At 41.0% G+C, this 21147-nt stretch overlaps 1 protein-coding gene across 1 annotated transcript in view; it reads left to right on the top strand.

Moving 5' to 3' along the window:
• Nucleotides 1–1357: 1357 nt before the first annotated feature.
• Nucleotides 1358–21147, top strand: part of PLXDC2 (plexin domain containing 2) — a 257404-nt gene continuing 237614 nt past the window's right edge. Inside the window, exon 1 of the mRNA XM_054632727.2 lies at nt 1358–1963. Within this exon, the coding sequence (XP_054488702.1) occupies nt 1855–1963 (109 nt within the window). The 5' untranslated portion in view covers nt 1358–1854. The remainder of the gene's footprint in view (nt 1964–21147) is intronic.

Genomic DNA, 21147 nt, shown 5'->3' with positions numbered 1-21147 from the left:
ACATTGAGAAAATTTCTGCTTATACTTCAAATATACTTCTTAAACCCACGGATATTATGCTTTGATTTACACGTAAACATATCAATGATTAAAGAGCAAGACACTTACAATGGACCTGATGAATTCTTAATCTCAGGAGCAGCAGTAAATTAAAGAAAAACACGGTCTTGTTACTGGTTGTTCTTTTGTGATTAACTATTAGTTATCTGCTATGTTTGACATTCCATAGACCTATTTATTTGATTAATTTAATTGTCGCCCTAATTAATTTAATTATTTGGTAGCAAGTGCTGAGAGGCTGGTGCATTCACGGTTCTCTACATGTTGCTCAGCTGATTACCAGCTCCACAGTTTGCTGAACTGGTAAAAAGCCGCCGCCCGGTCCCGGGTGTCCCTTTCGCTTGTCTGGGTTTGATTGATGTGCCCTCTGCTCGCTTCTGTCTCCGAGCCGTCGTTCACAGATTAATGGAGGGGATGGGATTATTCACGGTGCGTTTAATCAAGCATGAAGATAAATTTTTTTGGAAGGGGAGAACCCTCCCAGTCATTGCACTTATGAAGTGATGAGTGTACTTAAACAACTCCTTGGTTTGCGAAAATAAATAGAAAATAAAAGGGAGGGGGTGGAGGGGTGTGGGTGTGTGTGAAGGGAGGCTGCTTTACCCGAAAACACAGGGAAATTCTGGGGGAGAGCGGGGAACGGGATTCAGGGGGGTTGGGCGTTATTGCAGTTGTCATCCGCGAAACTGACGCACGTTTACACGGCAACTTTCGAACAAGCGGGAGGCGTTGGGCCGGGCTCGCCCCGTCCCGCGGAGCGCGGGGCTCCGGCCGGGCCCGGGGGTCTCCGCGCCGCCCGCCGTCCTCCCCCGCCCTCGCCGAGCAGCGCAGGCTGCCTCAGTCCGGGCAGCCACCCGCTCCGCTCGGAGCCGTGCCGGGGCCAGGTGCCCGGCCCGGCAGCGCCTCCCGGGACCGCCGTGCGGAGCGCGGCCCCGCCGGCAGCGGCGGGAGAGCCGGGGAAGCCCCGGCGCCTGCGCCCCACCGCGCTCTGCGGAGGGGGCGGGGGGCAGAGCGAGGCGGCGGCCGGGACCGGCCTCAGGCGAGCCCCCTGCCCGCACTTGCGCGGCGGGGGCGGCGGCAGCGCTGCGGGCCGGGGGAGCGCCCGCCCCACGCCGCTGCCCTCGGCCCCGCACCAGCGCCGCCGGCCTCGGAAACCGCCCCGAAAAAGAGAGAGAGAGAGAGAACTTGTTCGTCCGTCCCCGCCTGCCTCCCCGCCGCCCGCGCATCCTCTCCCGCGGCGCATCCGCCCGCCCTCCGGGTCCTGCTCCCCCCGTACTCGGGGCCGGTCCGCTGGCTCCGGCTGGAACGTTTCCCCGCTGGTTCCCTCGGAGGGGTTTAGTCGGTAGCGGTACACCGAGGAGAGGCTCCCTCCCTCAGGCATCCTGTCTCACCCTGCGGGGGAAGGGAGCTGGGTGGGGGCAAGCCAGGAAGGGAGGATCTCAGTGGCTCTCCTAAAATCTATCTGCAGACTGCGAGGAGGGAAGAGTTTGGCACTTCGCAGCGAGGCTGGGCTTGTTTTCCCTAGCGGTGATGCCGCTGGACTGAGAGCGGCGCGGCCGCGCGAGTTCGGGGGACGGAGCCCCCCCCGCCTCCTTCCAGCGCCCCTCAGACCCGGTGCAGCGCCCTCAGCCCCGCGGCTCGTCCCTGCCGCCCCACTGTATGAGCGCTGCTCCGAGCACAGGGCGGCTCGGCGCCTGCTAGGGCTGCTCTCCGCCGCCCCCCGGACTTCCCCAGCACCGACGAGGAGCGGCGCGCACCCCGCACCCGGAGAGTTGTCTCGGCAGGCTCCGTGCTATGGCGAGGCTGCGGAGGAGCAAACTAGCCGCCGGATTTCTATTACTTTTCCAGTGCCTGAGCGAGCGCTGCCAGCTCGCCGGCGGAGAGACGCCGAGGCAGAGCCGCGGTAAGCGAGGCCGGTACCTGCCGGGCGGGGCCGGCCCGGGTTCTCCGCCGAGCCCGGGGCAGCGCGGCCGGGGCGGGGTCGGGCCGGGGTCGGGGGCCGGGCCGGCTCCGCAGCCCCCGCGGTGTGGGCTCTGCCGGCCGCTCCACGGGCCCGTACCCGGGGAGGGCGAACGCCGTTCGGGGCTGGCTCCCCCTCCTCCCGAGAGAGGCCCGGGGTCCCGGCGTCTCATCCTTCCCTACCCTGGTTTCTCCGGAAAGAGCTCTCTATGACTTCATTTCTTATTTTAACGAGAATTCGGGACTTTCCTCTTTCAATGAATCTGCCCCGCGATCACTGGGAGCCGGTGCTGTTCCCCTCCCCAGCCCCTCCGCGGGGTCCCCGGAGTCTCCTTCCCAGCCGCGTACGAGACGTGAGGGGCTCACCTCGAGAACCGGGAAGGGAGGGACGGAGCCCCCCGAGTCCCCGGGAGAGGCGCCCCGACAGCCTCCCCCGCCCGTCCTCCCTCCCTCCCTCCCGCGCCGGGGGCCCCCAGCTCTCCCGGCAGCGAGCCGTGGAGGGATAGCAAAGTTTCCCTGCAGATCCTGCCTGGGAGAGCTAGCGGGCACTCTCCTCCCCCGCGGAAGTCAGTAGCTTGCAGCCTTCCCTGGAAACTGGGCGTTGAGAGAAGGAGAAAGATAAAGGAAGAAGCCCCAGGCGCTGTGGGACCTGTTCCTTAGGAGCGAGAGGCTCTGTTGACTAACTTTGCTTGTCAAGTGTCAGGGTCCCCCTGTCAGTCCTTCTCGGAGACACCTGTTAATGCGTGACACACAGCACCTGTAGTGCTTGCTCTTGGGCCACTGTTTCCCACAGCATGGGGTTCCCTTTGGATCACTAAAGCCTTCTGTATCCTGCATTCCTGTGCTGTGGAGGGGAAAGCTGTTAAAGGAAATCTTGGCACATTTGCGGATAGTGAGAAAGGTCGTGGGGTTTGTGTGTCAGGGGACCTTTCTGCAGCAGATTCTGGCTTACAGGTATTTTCAAAAGCTGTGCCTGTGTAGTAGAAATACCATCTAGATTATTAATAGATGGAACACGCCTACCAGCTTCCCTGGTGCACCAGAACTGCCCCTTCCTCCTTTCCTTAAAGGTTTGATACAAGTGTGAAAAGTTTTGTGTAACTGACCCGAACAAGAGAGACTGGGTCGTTTTTTTGAATGTCCAGCGAGATTATGCGCTAGACAGAGCAGGAGTTTCCCGGGCAGGGGCCCACCACTGAGTTTTGGAATTGCTAAACGACGGGGTAGCTCAGCAGGTTGCTGGGGCTCACATGTCACTTGGGGCCAAAGGGAAAAGCCGGGAGGAGAGTTTTCGTGTACTGCTGCAAACCCCATGTTGCTACACTCAGGGCTGAAGGCAACAGATGTTGGTGTTTGTTAATGTTAGTTATAAGGGGGGAAAAAGTGTAGTGGTGATATCAGAAAAAGAGAATAGCAATCTTGTGTGGTAGTGGACTGAACTCACCAAGTTTATTATCTTCCAGCCAATGTATGCAGCCAATAAAATATTAGTGCTGACTAAATGAAGTATAATATATCAGTGGGCAAATAAACACCACACAACCCTGATTTAGGCTATTAAGTTGTAGTAGTCATCAGTTTCTGTACCAGGAGGTGCTAAATAGAAGGTTTACCAGTGGATTGCTTATTCATAAATCATTTGATAATGTCTTGTGTTTTCCTGAATGTGTTATGAAGTAGGAAGGAGTTTATGATCAGGCAAATATTTTGATATTTAATACATTCTGAAGAAAATATAGCAAGTAGTTGTTTTCTTCAAGTAGCAAGATGGGCAATCTGAAGTCAGTTTTGACATCTAGATATTTATAACTTTGGCATCTTTTCCATAGTTCTTGATTTAAGAAAAAACTATGTTATTACAATAATAATGAAAGGTTGTTTTCAAAATCTGAGTTTTATTTCAATAATAATGAAAGGTTGTTTTCAAAATCTGAGTTTTATTTCCTTGTTTGTTTGTTTGCTTGTAATGCTGTAGCTATTTGTGGAAAGGAAAAAACCGGCAATGATAGAGTGTGTCCAATCAGTGAGAAGAGAAAAAAACCATGTAAAGCCAGAAATTCAACTTCAGGTTTTGTGAGTCAAAATGAAACAAGTGAAGTTTCAATGTTTTACTTTATTTAGCACTTATTGTATCCCTTTGGATCAGCTCAGATAAAACCTTTAAAGAATTAAAGAATAAATATTTAAGGTAGCTGCAAATTCTTAAGGGGATGCTGCTTTTACCTTTTTGTCAAATACTCAGTAACAAACCCTCTTATTGAAATGAATGGAATAAGTGTCAAGAAATGGAAACATATAGTAAGCCCGGGCAGAGCTGGATTCAGGGAGGATTTCTGAGGATGCTACCAAAGGGATACACTCTGATTTCAGCAGACGTGGGAAAAAAAAATGCAAAGGCATTTTTTTGCCAGCTCATTAGAATTATCTTACCGCAGAAAATCAAGTCGGACCAATCCAAGTGAAATAATTTTCTAGGCATGCCGGAACTTACCTGGCTGCCCCTGGGGGTTTCCAAGCGCGGACTTTGTGCCCGGCTGAGGCTGCGCTGGCCGGAGCGGGGCTGTGCCCGCCAGAGGGCGCAGCGGCGGCCGCGCACGGCCCGGCTCCCTTCCAGCATCATCCATCCATCCATCCATCCATCCATCCATCCATCCATCCATCCATCCATCCATCCATCCATCCATCCATCCATCCATCCATCCATCCATCCGCTCCTGGGCCTGTGCAAAACTTCCCTTTTGATGAGAAAAATGCTAAAATCCAGGATGGATGTTCTTAAACGCGAGGTTTGTATCTATGTGTGTTTTACAGTACCCAAACTGAGTATGACATTAATTAAGTAAAGTGAAACAGACAGTCTCTTGAAAGCTCACAAAACAATTAAGGCGTCCAGTTGTGTAAGTGAGGGCTCACTGCTGAAGTGCTGCCACAAAGTCTTGAAAGTGTTACAGTCTTTTGCAAATGTCATCAGGGAGAATTGGGAGGCTGTTATTGTAATTTTTATTACAATATGTCAAAGTATGTTCCAGAATCCTGATATAATTTATAATCATTGGACTTCTGCTGTCTCCAGACATCAGCATTCAGAGGAGGGGTAAAATTATTTTTATAGGATAAATTGCTATTAAGGAGTGTTTATCTATCATTTATCTAGTGCTGAAATAGTAGCATTTTGATATTGCCTGAATTTTACTCTATTTAAAAAAAAATCTATAATTGAGACCAAACTTTCATCATTAAACTTTAGGACCTTTAGCTTTTATCTTAGAAGTAGCAAAATAAATACAAGAGTAAACAACATGTATATCAGGTATATTTTCTCTGCTTGCATTTAAGTTGTTGGGGTTTTTTTGTACTTGATATGTAAACAAGGACTATTGGGTTAGAGATTTCTAGTGACATTTGAGAGCAAATCCTATTTCCACATCATATATATTTCACTAAGATTTATCTCTAAAGCTGTAATCTCTTTTTTTCAATTTTCATACTGCTTCTTCCTCTTTTTTTTGTGGTTTTTGTCTTTGTCATTTCCTCTGAAAAAGTGGTTTGAAATACTGCTTGTAAAAAGTGGATAAATTAAGACTATAGTGAGGTTGACTTCGGTCTTAAATTCAGCTTTTCAGAAACTCATTTCCACAGTAAGATCAATACTCATAGTTCATTGAAAGTTTAAAAATCCCTTGGGAAAAAGTGTTTTTGTTTGGCTCTGAATATTCCTGTTCAGAGTTTATATCCTCATACAGGTACCTAAACTCCAGCAAATGCTTTACTCAGATGTTAGCTTTTGTCTGACATGTAACTTGGAGCTGATGATAAATAACAGGGGAACTATCTCTCTACACTGTAAACAAATGTAGTTGAATGAAGAGAAGGTCTTTATAATTTAGAATAGTTATTTGTCTGGTGAAAAAATTATTAGCAGCACATACGGGCCATTTAGAGCAAAATCTTTTGACATATATTGCCTTACTGAATACCAGGTTCCTCAAAAAATGAAGTTTAGGAGGGCTGTTTCCTTTCAAGGAAGAGACTCCTGAGACCATGAAGGAGGTAGATGAAGAAATGCCTAATGTCAGGTGATGAGAGACTTCCTGAGCAGAATAGTCACAGACCTCAGTATTTTTCATTAAGGACTTTTTGGCAAATTTTGGTGGAGCAGTGCTGCAGGTCTCCACACATGCACAGACCTCAGGAGATGGAGCTTTGGACCTGAAACTTGTGTTTCCTGCAGGACTGCTATGCAGTGGTGCCTGGAAAGTTGCTTTGCTTTGAAGTACACCAAATACAGCTATCACATGCTCTGTTGAATCCTACTGGTTTTTCTTCACAAAGGAGATAAAAAAATTTCATATTAAGATAAATAAAAATAAAAGCATCATTTGACCCTGCTTTTTATAAAAGTCACTGTGGTTTCATTGGACTGTGTGAATTACTGCACAGTTCTGCTGCTTGGAACTCCAAAAGCCCTGGAAAAAAGAAATCTCTGTAACATCTCCAGTTTCAAAACTTACCAAGGCTGCAGTCTGTTAGTCTGAGAACACAGCTGGAGTCACTGGTATTTTACATTCCCAGTGTGGTTCATGCTTCCTAAGAAAAACGGATACCAATGGAATTTAAGGCGGCCTTGGTTAAAGTGATCTCTCCTAAGGACTCTCTACAGAGGGAACAAAGGTAATTTGATGAAAGCATTTATGATCCAGTACAATGAAATGCTGCAAGCTTGCCAGCAGTGTGGAATTATATCCAACTTTTAGGTTTGATGAGGGCTGAGCTGGGAGTGTTAATGCGGTGCAATTGGCAAATGCTGTATTTACTAAACTGGAGCATTGCATAATCACAGCAGGAACAAGAAGAACCTATGAGTTTGCTCTCTATGGAGAAGTTTGCAGAGAGGCCATGCAAAGTACACATGAGGATTGTTTTTGGTTGTGGCTTCTCACAAATGAGCATAAAACATTGCCCTAAAGTAACATCTATGAGTGCTGGGTGCTGTGTCTCATCATGGAACACTTCCTCCACTTTGTCCTCTTCTCTTTCATCCAACCAATAAACTTAACTTCAGTTAGCACTCCTTGCTCTCAACATTGAGCAATCAGTTGTGCTAAGTGTTTGGGTTTGAAAGAGCTTGTGTAACCTGTTCATGTCCCTCAACCAAAGGGCAGTGTGTTAGAGTGTGTTTCTGGGCCGGATTTGACCCAACCTTCTGAAACAGGCAAATGGAGCAGGTTCTGAGGCCAGATCCAGGGTCAGGCGTGGTGCTTGAGTTGAACACAGTTTCAAAAGTAGCATCTAGATGGGATGATCCATCAAGAGAAATGTAAGGATTGATATGAAGGTAGGTACAAGACATCACAAGAATGACACCTGCGCTCTACTCAGCAATGATAAGATCCCAAGAGTTATATTTTCTTCAGTTTCAAGCACTGCACTTTCAGAAACATATGGACTAATTGAGGACTGTCATGTGAAGAAAAAAGGAAAGAACACTGCTCTAGAGAATAAAACTAAGAGATGACATGGTAACAATCTTAAGTTGTGTAAAAGGCTTCCACAGAGAAGGAACTTGTCTTCAGCAGCAACTAATGACTGAAATTGAAGTAAAGCAGATTCCCATATGATAAGGCTAGAGGAACAGATTATCTATGAGTATTCTTCATCACTGAAACAGGTTAGATAAACATATGTCCAAAATGTCATTCCATCAAAAAAGACAGCTGTTCCTGCCTTGGAGCAAATAGCTGGACAGTGTGACCTTTCTAGATGTCACCCAGCTATCTGGAATCATTCTGTGTGGATAGCTTTAAGTGCACAGGGGCTCGCCTTGAACTCTGCAGCTAGATAAAATACAAGCAGGAATTCTAGTGCTCCCTTAGCTCGAGGCCTGTCTCTCATTTCCTATGATATACGTGGGTTCAATGTGATTTTAACATACACTTTCTGTGGCTGTAGATGAGTTAAGGACATTTAAAATTCTGCTGTAGTTAGTGTTCTTATGTCATGAAATAAAGCTTGTAAAATCAGATTTTGTTCTTACTTTTTTAGAACTTTTACTTTTTAATATGAAACACTGTCTAGGTTCCATTATAAGCAGATAATTTTTTTTTAAGATATTCTCATGGTGACATTTTTGGTCTTTAGGCAGAATCACTTATCTCATGCCATTTTGTTCAGTGAACAATCCTTGACATGAATAGGAAGAGTTCCACAAAGGGAATATATAAACCTTTCCATTTAACCTTTCTCTGGCAGTGTTTCAAATATATGTTGTGTCAGAGTTGATGCTAGGATCTCCATTCCTTTGCTTTACAGATGTAATTGAACTGTGTCAAAGGGCTGCTTATGTTTCAGGGATGCAATGCCATTTATAGTATTTACTGCAGCTTTGCTTAACTGCTGTCATAGGGCACATTCTCTTGGAAGTTTCAGCTGCATTTAGTAGCAGAATAGGATGCAGTGGTTACCCAGTAATAAGCACTTGGAGTTGTATTTAATTTTTTCTTCTATTCATGCATTACCCTTTTTTTCCCCCTTTAGTCGTAATTTACGAACTGCATCTCTGCTGAATAATTACATCTTTTCTTCTTTTTCTTCTTTTCAGCAACAGGAGTTGCTGCTAGGCTAGACTAGGCTAGTTGTAAAAGGCAAGTATCATCCACTGTAAATTCAGTGTTTTCTGAAGGGTTAAGGTTTGTTCATCACTATGCAGATTATTCTTTTTTTATGAAGAATCATAAAAGCTGAACCAAAAATCCATTGGAAAACGTAGTCTTGGCCTCCATAGAGCCCTGGGAGCTGGCATGAGTCTTTCTTGTGGTAGTTCCTCCATGATATTCTCCAGCTGCATGTTTCTGCTTTCCTATGTGGGTTAAAAGGGCTCTCCATTCAAATTTGCAAGCAAAACAACGTGCATCTGCAATTCAACCTCAGCCCCCCGGGCTAGAAACCCAAGGCCCTCTGTAAGGAACTTCTTTGTGGCAAAACAGGTGTCAGAGTTCCTGGCTCCATCCTCTTTTGCCCCATCCTGCATCTCCTCCTTGCCCTTCCTGCTTGTTTCAGAGATTGCTTCCTTCTCACCTGCACTGTTTCAGCAGCTGATGCGGCCAGGCTCTAGGTCAGATGGATCAGACCTGCTCTTGTTAGTCAAGAGGGATTTAAAAAAGAGAGAGAGAAACAGAAAAGACTACATTTCAGAAGAGGTAGTGGAGGTGAAAATAAAATTATAAGGAGGATGAACGTAGTATTTTGAAACCTGTGAGCATTATAAATCCTCTTAGAACAATATAAAAACTCTGGAAAAGTAGAATAGCTGAATTCTGTTCAATAGTCCCAGGTGTTATGTAGGTTTAGTCAAAAAATGCTCAAAGAAAAAACTAGTTGAAATTGGAAAATTATGTTAAAGTTGACGTGCTCTTGTCAAGTATTTCACTAGTAAGTGACAAAACAAGTAGTTGTGAGATTGTTGTTTTGATGATGATAAAATATCTCATTTCACATTTTGCATTTGGACCTTTAACTTAGAATTTTTGTATTATATATAAACACAATTAAAAAGCACTTTGATTCAAAGTTTATGTGTGTGTATTTACATGTTTTAATTTAATTTCCTACAGCAAGCATTGACTATTCACTTTTAATCTGAATAAGATCTAAATTTGGATGAGGGTGGGAAATTAACTTTTTAGTCATCTCTAATTGAGACTTATTGCTGTTGAGAATTTGTCTATGTAAGCCCTGTAAGACCAGGCCATTTTATCTTGTAAAAAAACTTACTTTTATTTGATGACAGGAAAGGTGAGAGTGGCTGAAAAGGAGAGTTGTCTTGATCATCCAGCTGGGGTTTGGGGGTTTTGGTTTTTTTAACTTTATTGTATATTTCTCATTCAGGTTGCTTCTTGGTTAATAAGATATACATGAGGCAACAAAATTAAATGAGCATATTTTTCAGATTGCAGCTGCTGTAAAGATAATAGATTTATGTTTTACTTGCAGTGAAGGTATTTATGGACTACAAGTTTAGCATTTGGTGTATTGCAGAAACCTGACCTCAATATCAACACAATTTATTACTGAATCCTATTTAAAGTTATATATACACTGATCTAAACTATAGTCTCAAATAAAACGGTTAACATGAATCACCATTATAGATTGTCATCAATTCTGGTTTCCATTTACTTTTTATTACGTCTGTTATTCATGTTCTTTTTAAAAAAGTTTTTATGGATTAAGAATGTGTAATACAATGCTTTTTAGTTTATTATGCAAGTTCTACAAGACTTAATAACTGAAATGTACAGTTGTACACTGTAGAAGTACACAGCTTTTCATGTTTACATTCAGCCACAGAAACCCAAAGGTTCGTTCCCTATCATATATCACACTAAGTAATAACATAATTGCTTTCAGTTTTGCTAATGTTAATGAATTTATCCTTCCCAAACCTTTCCTGTAAGCTGTTTGAGACATTTCTATCTTTCCAGTGCACAAATGATACAATAACAGTAGTAAGTTGTCCTAAAAAATTCTCACCTAGGACAGCATAGCTAAGAAGGGATCACTTAGGTCAGCAAGTATTTCCTTGAGAGGAGAAGCAGTTGTGTTGTGAGAGTCTGTTCCACATGCCCCCATGCACCACAGGCCATCAGTAATGTGCTTCACTTTAACAACCTTTGGGCATGTGGTAAAATTGCAGCAGACCCAAGTATAATGTGCCACAGCATGTAATGAGGTCATTGAGTTTGAGTTACTACAGTAGCAAAAAAAACCCCAAAAAATCTAGCATGCTTTGTTTGAAGGCTTGTTGGTCTTTATCTGGTTTTGCTTAGCCTGTTTTTTTTTTCATTTATTTTTTGACTTAATATACTTGGCACTTTCAGCCCCTGGTTTTTTCATGCACAATTACATGGACAATGATTGCAGAGTTGGTAACACTGGTTTTGATTCAATTCAGAGCCATTTTCTAGAATAACATTAAAGACCTGCAAAATTACTCTTCTTAAAGAAAACTCATCAATTTGAATGGAGGAAAGAAACTCTTTTGTCAGCCTCTTGAGCTCACCCCATACACCCCAAAGCACCCTGAAAAAGTGTTCAAAAGGAGGAGAGATTATGCTGCACCTCAGCTGAGATGCCTGAGGATTGGAAGGTCTGCCTTTTCATATTGTGCTGTACTGCAAGCTTGGATCCAACTTGTGTTCTTGATTTTGTTTAGGTGCTCTGATATTGAACCCCTGACTTTTGATTCCCATCACTTGTCAGCAAGCAGTTTGTATGCTCTACTTCTCCACTGCTGTTTTCAGACCATACTTGTCTTACAGCTTGCTTGATTGTTCCCAGTATCATAGATTTGTGTTTTATATTCATAGTTTTCTTATTCTTGGAAGACCTTGTAAAAGTCAGGTAATATCCTAGTTTTGTGAGTAAGAAGGTGGCTTTAAAAAGTGACAGCTTTGCCAGAATTAAAGATTCCTTGTTTGTGTATCAAAGTATGAGCTGAATTTTTCTGCAACAGCAGATCTTTTGAGTTTCCCCTTGTTTCTTCAAATTCAGGGGTGTAGTTTCTCTCTGCATTCTTATCCTTCAGTTCCCTAATCTCAGGTTTTAAATCCCAGTCAGACCTCTGATCAAGTAACCTGTCTGTCTGGAAAAAATCCAGATTAGAGTTGACCGAAGGTTCTGATTAGTGCAAGCTTAGTCTTGGACTGCTGCTGATTTTGCCATTTCTGATACTCCTTCTTCACTCAGGTTTGCATCAGGAGAGGGGGTTTTCTCTCAGCTGTTTATATAACATATCCCAAACTGCAGCATTTTATAGTCTAGTGTGATAAGTTCTTTTCCCAAACACAAGCATGTCTGAAGGATAGACAAATAGAGAAATACTGGGTCAGATTTCTGCCTGTTGGCACTTTGACAGCTTGAAAAGACTGTGTCCAAATATTTTTGGTTTTGTCATTGAGTTCTTGGAGAGAAGAGAACGATGGTCTTCCACAAACTGTAAAATTATTTTTCCTGTAATTAAACTTTAAAAATAAGAATCCAGATTCAGAAATTGCTAGTCAGAAGAAAGAATTCCAAAGCATTTGGGTTAAAACCCTGCTGACCAGAATGCTTTGATTGCTCAAAAAGTTTATCATCTTAAAAAAGCAATCATTGCAAGATGTAAATTATTATTTTGCCTGATAAATATGATAGCAGCCTTTACTGGGACTGTAACTTCATGACCTTTTAAGGAAAAAGATTATTGGCAAATGATCTATAACACATGTATGTATACACCATCCGTGTATAATGCTGTGCCTCTGATGCTATAAATCATGCTGAAGTTTCCTGTAGAGTGAGTGTCTTGCTGAAAACAGAACTGATAGATCAGCAGACTGGTGCTTTTCAGCATGTGCTGTTTTATCACTGATGGTGGGTTTTGTTTGTTCTGCAGGAATAGCGATAAGTTAAAAAAGCTGTGCTTTAAAAAGCTGTTATTCTTATTTTGCAAAGTATTTGTGTTTCTCTCCTCCCACCTAAGTTTGGAAAGAAATTTACATCATTTAGGTAATAGATCTAATAGAGCCATCAATTGGGGGGAAAACCCCAACAAAACAAAAGAAAGCAACAAGAACAATAAAACCAAAAAGGGGGGGGAAGGGGTAGTGGGGGAGAGCAGGAATGAGGGGAGGAAGGGGGAGGAGGAGCAACCCACCAGAAAAATAACAAACCAAACCTCAAACAGATTGCACACTTTGGAGCATTTGGAGTTGCATACCTAGGCTTCAGTTATGGAAAACTTCCCTTATTTAGAGCTGTGCTTATATGCTTGCTCAACAGTATCATTCTATACAAATGGTGTCCTACAGATAAGTGGACTGAAAAAGATGTAGATGTTTAAGATTTTCATCTGGTCTCAGACTTTGGAATGTAGCTGACCCAGAAGTCCCAGTACATTTGCAACAGAGGCAATAATTTTTGCAGCCTTGTTGAAGATCCTGAAATGGTTTGAGGGGAAAAGGGTCTTTCAGCAGGCAGAAAAGACTGACCTCCCTGTATAGTTGTAGTGGATAACAGCACTGAGTAATCTCTTCTAATGCATGTTGCATTGTTCTTTAAGAGCTGGACAAAGGGATTTATTTTTTTTTTTTCCTCATGTGATGTGGAAGACACATTTAGGAGATGCACAAACTAAATATTCACTTAGATTTTATGATCTCTCTCCAAGGGACTGAAATGTGGCCTGAGCTTGAGAAGCAATAAGCACACATGGCTCACATCAAATTTAAGTGCAAACACTTATTCCATGCTGCTTCTTGAATGCAAATTTATGTTTTATTGTCCTGCTTTTTTACACAAAAACATTGCTGTTAGCTTCAAGTGATGACCCAGAGATGTTAGTGAATCACATTTTTATCCCTAAGCTTGTATAGATAATAAATTGAAGGTGAAGTCTTCAGGATAGGAAGTTATATCCAGCTTTGTCTTCAGAAGTTTGCTCTAGTTAGAGCACGTTGTAAAATAAAATTATTCCTTTCAGCTTTAGCTTTGACCCTCCCATGCCTGTATTTGAATTTTATTATTTTATCCTATTTTGCTGTTTTATGGCACAGCCTAGTGGGGGTGCATACCAAGCCAGGATTCCTAGTGAAACTTAAAAACTCTGTGGCCAGAGAGATTGTCCAGTGTTTGGTTATATTTTCTGCTGTCATAATTATTTTTATTGATCATCATAAATCCACTGTAGTTTTAACTTCATCTCTCTCCCTGAGAGTCTGAGACAGATGCTAGTACAGTTGTAGAGCCAGCCAGTTGTCCCTCTCTTTCCAATAATCTTTTGTTTGGAGATCTAAGGAAATTTTTAAGTAGAATTCAAATACGTTTTGAGGTTGGCCATAAAGCAGGAGAACACAAAGAGAAAAAAGATTTAAAAGATTTAAATTCAATATAAAAAGCAAAATAGTTGCTACCCTTGCAAGCCTCAATTTGGCACAGAACCTGAAAACGTGACTGAAGCGTGTGCTTGAAGAGAAGTGCATATGTAAAGCCTTCACCAAATGACTTGTGCTAGAACATGCTGGTAGGTGTTGCTAAAATGTCTATAGGGCCTTTTATATGTAGAATTTAATTTAGGGAAAAAGAAAGAGGTTATATTCTACCCTTACATGCTTCAACACAGCCACAGTTTACTCCTAAAAGAGCAGCTTGAGCCAATTGGAAATGAGTCTTCAGCCCACAAAGCCTTGCTTCTAATTCTGTAGTGTGCTCAGCAGTGCTCAGTGCATGGGAAGTGTTGCAATGTGGGATTTTGGTCACAGGACAGCTTGATGCCACTTTCCCACAGGCAGCAAGCATGGCTTGTGTGCTCCCAGGAAGAATGAATGAATGAATGGGGGGATTTTTTACCTCGTTACTGAAAAGCTACTCTATACCTCAAAGTTGTTCATTATACTCTTTGAAGGCATTTGGGATTTGGAGGCTGAAAGGTTCTGGATGCCTGTTTCTTTGTTGATGCTTTTATTTGTATTATTTATTTATAATACACGATCATTTAGTTTGCTTATATCTAGGGGTAAAGGAAGTGCATTTGGTTTTAGAGTGCTTTAGACTCTTGAAATGGGAAAAAGAGAAGCAAGAAGAGGAGTCCATGAGTTGACTGTGAGAGCTATAAGACTATTTGCTGGGCAGGAATGAAAGACCTGATTCAATTCTCTCTATACATTTTAGCAGCTGTATTAATTCTGTGGGGCTATTCAGCCTGGAAGTCTAGGGAGAGAGATCAAAACATCCATGTGAATTAAAAAAATAGGTTACTTTGAGGACAAATATTCTGCTTCTGTAATTTAAATCTGTAGGGAGCCAGAGAGGGAAGATAGGAAAAGATATATTCAGAAGCTCTGTAGAACTCTATAGAGAAGCTGTGTCCATTTAGAGGAAAACGCTGCATTTGCTATTCTAATTTGGTTTCTTTTTCAGTATCAAAAAGTAATTATTAAAAAAATAAAATTTTTTAAAAAAGTACCTTCTCTGATTCTGTTCTCCTGAAAATCACAGAAAGGAAGAAGGAAGTGTCTGTTGCACAGTTTTAGGAATGTTACTAACTTCTAAATTATATAGGACAGGTAAACTAGGAAGGAAAGCTTCCCAACTTTTATCTCCCTGCCAGGTGACTGCTATTATCAATGGCTGCCTTGTAAAAAAATATATATGAGGAATGAAAGGACTTTTTGTCTGGGTTTGCTGGGCTATGCTTCTAGGCATTCAGGAGCTTCCTTTTTCATCACAGAACACCTGTTTCAGCCAGGCATCACAGGATGGGGGGAGCAAAGGCCAGGAAGGCAAAGTGGGACCCTTCTGGTCTGTGGCATTTCTTCAAAGCTCCAGTTGTTTCCATGTTCTGTAAACATGTTTTCTGATGGGAAATGAGGGAAAAAATTGAATAATAGTGATAAAGAAAACTACAGGCTGTTTGCTTGGCCCTATGGTAATTTCCTGTATCCTTCCAGCTGTACTGTGGCGATAGTGGTTTAGCTTGTAACTTGACAGAGTAGCCTCTGACCATCCTTGAGGCAGTAAATCCCAGCAGAAAGCACTAAGTTATAACACAAAATAATGCTTCATTAAACATGGCATGCTGAATTTAAAACATGCTCTGCTCTCCTTGCACATCCCTCTGCAGTTGTGGGTTGTATTTCCTTAATTTGTTAACTGACATGGTAGATCACTTACCTTTGTTTGCTGAGGCAATTGCTCCAGTCTTCAACATTCCCAGGAATCCTAAAACATGCTTCTGATCAGAGATGCCCATCTCCCTCAAGTTGCTCTTTTTATCAGTAACGAGGCATCTCTGCTCTTACTCCCTTTGGGATTTTGATATCCACCTGCCAAGGTATTAGTGGGAAGTTCATTGACCTATACCTATTCCTTCTGTTTATATTCAGCCAGCCAGCTGGCATCTGATGGCCATCCATTCTACATGCTCAATGAAAACTTCTATGTACATTTCATGATTTAAAATCATGTCATGTGCTTTTTCTCCCTCCCATCTCTCTTGGTATTTATGCTGTAATATATTTTACTTATTATTTGTGGATTTAGAGCAGATGGATTTGAATTTTGATATAACTGTTTATAATGTTTTCCATAGGTTTCATCACCACCATTTTTTTAAAAGACTGATGAATTTAGCAATAAAACTGCCACATCTAATATCTGTTATTATTTCTTTTCATTTTACCAAAGGATCACCTGAGTATTGAATGAGTTGCCAAGATGACACACAACAAATTTTGTGTAGAAATAAGAAAAAAAATCCCACAGTTTTAATTTGTGTTATCATATTTAACCTTCAAAGCAGACACCATCACTTTGTAGTGATGGAACTATGAACTTAAAATGGAATATAGAAGAGCTACTCACTAAAACACAAGCCAATAGCATCTTTACAATTTCTGTCAGAACTCCACCATCCACCAAGAGCTTTTGAACTTCCATTTAAATATTTGGCACTCCAAGACTGGTTTTTTACTCTCCCTGTTTCTGCAAGATGGCATTCAAGCTTACTGCTGAGTTGAGCTGCAGTCTCTTAAATTAAGGAATCTGTTTTGCTTCCATGAGAATTCTAAGATATGCTTTAAAGGAAAAAAAACCCCAAACAAATCAACTAAAAAATCAAAAACAACACCAAAAAAATATCCACAAAAACAATTTCACCAAAACAAAAGCCTTCCACTCTGGCTGAAGCTATTAGTTTAGTTATGGATTGTATTTACTTGCCATTTTAGATTTTTAAACACTTTTCTGCAATTCTCTTCTCCTTTTTCTCCTCTTTTGACTTTTTAATTTTTCAATGCTGTGAGCAAGAAGTAGAAATGGAAGTTATATGAGGCCAAAGGAGCAGGCAGAGACCCCGACTGTCCTGGAGTAAAGGTTTGGCAGGGAAGTGGAGGCCTGGAAGGGTCTAGGTTTACATTCAGCATCATTTACATCGTTGTGAAGAATATAATGAGGGTCAAATCTTAGAAGAAAAGAAATCTGGAGAAATGCCATAGCCCAGGGACAGTTACATATACCAAGACCTTTTTTCAAATGCTGCCTTCAGATATTTCTGTTCAGTAAGAGCATGAGGTCCTTTGCCTCAGTGTGCAAAGGGAAAATAAAAATCATGTGACTCCCTAAAATTCCTTCTGGCCTACATATAAAACATACCTGGTCTTTCCCTAAATTACACTACATAGTCACAGGAAGCAAGAGTAACTTAATATTGTAACTGAGCTTGGTTTTGGGACCTACCAGAAGCAGAGGTACTCCAAAATTTAAGCTCTGGTGTTAGAAGAGTCACATATTCTTTAGGATGTGGAATCCAGCACAACGATTTTTGAGATTCTTTCCTTGATGGAAAGATTTTAGAGGGTGTAGTTTAGAAATAGAATCACAGAATCCTTCATCACCTCATTTTACCTTGAAAAAGATATGCCAAGTCACCAAAGAGCTGTTCCCAAATAAATAATGGCCAAGAAAAGGCAGCCAAATGTGACCTATTAATTTTCTTCTGCAATAAATGCATCTGAGCATTTAATCTAATATAAAGACCTCTTGTGATATAAAATTAATGACCTGCATGATTTATTTTTTAAGGTCTGCTGTAAATTAGATGCATCAGTTGGATGTTTTGGGTTTTTTTCTAAAGAACCATTATCTGGTTTGGGAGTTTAATAAAGTCATTGAGTTTAATTATTGTCTCATTTCTGAAAGAGATACAATTGCACTAATATTTAGAGCAGATTTCTAGGAAAAAAATATGTTAAAAGTTTTCTAATCCTTTACTTAATAACTTCCATGATACATGTGCTCCATTTAGCTTGGAATGTCTGGTTTTACAACAACCACAATACATTTGGAATGTTCTCCACAAAAATGAAAATATGAAACTTTAATGAATAAGATTAATATAGCTCACAGTTGTGCCATGCAATTCTGCAACTGTTACTGTACAGTTCCCTAAGTGCTTAATCTTGGGCATTTACCACTGACGTCAGTGGGAACTAAGTGCCCAAAATCTCCTTAAGCACTTCTAGATGTGTGGTATGCAAGGTTATATTTTACATTTAGTTTATTTTTGCATGCATTTATTTTCTATTCAATTTCAAAATAATGTCAGGTAAGGTGGGAGTTTTTGCAGCTTAGCAAGCAATTCACTTGAGAGCAAATTTAATTTCAGCCATTTAGTCTTTGAAATCAAAATAGTAAAGATAATAGTTAGTCTTGGGACCAATAGTTTCTGATCAGCAGTCTACTGTACTCAACAGGACTTTTGAATATGTGTTTCTTGAAGAACATTTCCCATTGGTTCCTGAAGAGCTCAGCTCTGCTGGTCTGGGAAGCACAGAGCTCTATGTACAAGAGGTTGCCAGGTCTTATGGTGCCCTTCAGCTGCTAAATAATGTTTAAAGAAATGTAAACTGTCCCAACTGTGTAGGAAGGATGTAAAATAAATTAGAAATATTTAGAAGGAGCTGTGGGACATTGTGAATTTACATATTGAAAATACTTGTGAACCCATTTTAACATTTAGTATGTAACTTCTTATAAAAATGGAAAATAGGAGGGTGTTGTAGGTACTTGTATCACAGAATCACAGAATATTCTGAGTTGCAAGGGGCCCACAAGGACCGCAAAGTCCAGCTCTTAAGTCAACAGTCCATACAGGGGTTGAATCCACAGCCTTGGCATTTTTAGCAGAAGGCTCTGACCAACTGAGCTGTATATGCATATGTGAAAATATTGTCATATTTAAAGATAAGGCTGCGCATCAGTTATACAATAAATTTTGTTTGTTTTCATTCCTTATTTGCGTATCCCTACACTGATTTTCACAGCCTTATAATAAGGATATTACTTTGAATATTTGGTGTGCTTACTTCCCAGAGGTACCATTCCTTTTACTCTTCTCAGAGCATATTCCATTCCTAGTTTTGCTTTCATTTATTGATGGAATGTCATGTATTAAGGAAATACAATCTTCTTTATCCTAGTTTAATTACCGTTTTCAGTATTTTGTCATCTTTTTAATACTCAGTACTAATCAAAATCATAATTCAATAAACTGCAAAGAGCATCTAGTAATTATCTTTTCTCAATATTTATTGTTACTTTTCCACTTTTGACTTCTATTAGTAACTCATACAGTTTCTAATAGTACCTCATAGTGCATTCAAATAAAGTGACTACCTAGAGACATCAGGGTTCTTCTGACTGTTTTTTGCTAGTCTTTATACAAGAAACTGTGCACAGCTATATCTATGGATGTTAGTCTAAATTTGCTTTCCTTACTCTGGCAAAAATCCTAGTGGCTTCAGTAGTAATTTGCCTGTTAAGGTTTCACCTGTCCCTGATGGAGAAGCCTGGAGTCCCAGGGGAAGAAGGCAGGTGAAGCTCACAGAACTCTCCAGAATGAGAGGACGATGAGTCTGCTCACCCAGTGTGTGACACAGCTCTTGGAGGATGGGTGACCTTCTCCCTGAGTCTGTGGCACAATGAAGTGGGGCCTTCCAAGGCTGTTAAACCTGGGGGCTAAAACTCATGTTGAAACAAAAGCCAAATCATGTGGTTTCAATACTGTAGTAGGTATTTACTGCTTCAAAACTCTCCACAGGCTGCAGGATCAAGTTTCAAGGGGGAAAATCCCCTACTTGCTTATACATCTAATTAGTTTCTCTGTAGCAGGTGGATACTTTTTTTTTGTTTAGCATGAGTTATATGCTTATCATATAAAAGAAAATAGAGGAATAAGCTTAAATTGAAACAAGATGATTGGGGTTTACTACTCTTAAAATACTGTTCTTTTATTTGGGGAAGCAGGAACTGAAGAGATTGGGAAAGCCTGATGACTTTTCATATATAGACCTCATTGGCAGATATGCCTATGTAATTTCCTGCTCTTGAGAGTTTTATGACCTCTTCAGCCCTGAGTTGCTGTCTTTTACTGCAGCCCTCCATCTGCTGAAGAGAATGAATCTTGCAAGAAGTAGTTATAAGAAGAGAAGGAGCTTTGTTCCTCTCCCTTAGCAAACTATTACCAGCTTCCTCAGGATTCTTCATTAGGACACCTGAAGTGATACATTTTTAAGAGGGTTTAATTATAGGTCTAGTGAAATGTGAATAAAGAATGAACTCAGCAGGCCAACAGATGTTGAAGCAAATTATACGAAGTGTTGTTGAAAGAGGAGCCTTTGGAAACATACATACTCAAAGATCTATTATAATTTATCCAACAGTTAGAGCAAAGAAATTCCCTATTGTTTTTACTTCATAATGATAATAGGAATCAAAAACATTCTCAACTGAATATCAGTCCAGGCTCAATCTGTATTTTAATAGGTGGGTTGCTTGTTTTGCAGATGGTTTTGTAAGAAACATGTTTTGTTGGTTTTTGTTTCATTTTTAAAGATGACTGAATCATGAAAATATATTCCTTCTGGGGAAGAAAAAGAAGCTTTTACCTTTTCATCCTTTGATTGTCAGTGTTTCTTCCTAGCAAAAAAAAAAAAAAATCTGTTTTCTTAATTTGATAGTATGTGACATTTTGCCATATATTTAATTTGTCAAAATGAGAAAAACAGTGATGCAGGCAATTATACCCACTCTTTAGACATTTTGAAACAATTATTTTAAAATTTCAGTTACATACTGACAGTGATTTTTCCTTTTTTTTAATATCTAGGTGACTTTAAAAAGGGAAGATTATTTCTTTACTGTTTAGTGAAAAGGGATGGTGGTAGATCTTCTTTTACTTTTCTTCCCAAAGGCATTTGTTATGTATCCCATAGAAATTGTTAGTTCAAATAGGGAAAATGGTTACTAACAGAAGAACTGTAGTGGGCATGGCAAGGCTCTGTGAAGAAGAAAGGAGAAGCAGCTTCTCTCCAAGCAAACAGAGATTCTCCTAAACTGGTTTTGGCAACTGGTCTTCTTTAGTATTTCCATAATAAAATTGTCATTAAAATGGGAGTATGCTAGTAAATTCTGCTCTTGTGCTGATGATTCTTTTTAATCTGTGTCAGAGGAGGACTAGTAATTCCTGTAAAAACATAATAAGGAGATGGCAAAGTATGAAAAAGGCATGAAATATAACACGGTCAAAATTCTCAC

The sequence above is a fragment of the Agelaius phoeniceus genome, chromosome 1 (assembly GCF_051311805.1).
Source record: "Agelaius phoeniceus isolate bAgePho1 chromosome 1, bAgePho1.hap1, whole genome shotgun sequence".
Classification (NCBI taxonomy): Eukaryota; Metazoa; Chordata; class Aves; order Passeriformes; family Icteridae; genus Agelaius; species Agelaius phoeniceus.
Note: the sequence above shows the minus strand (reverse complement) of the source record. Positions and strands in the feature narration are given on the sequence as shown.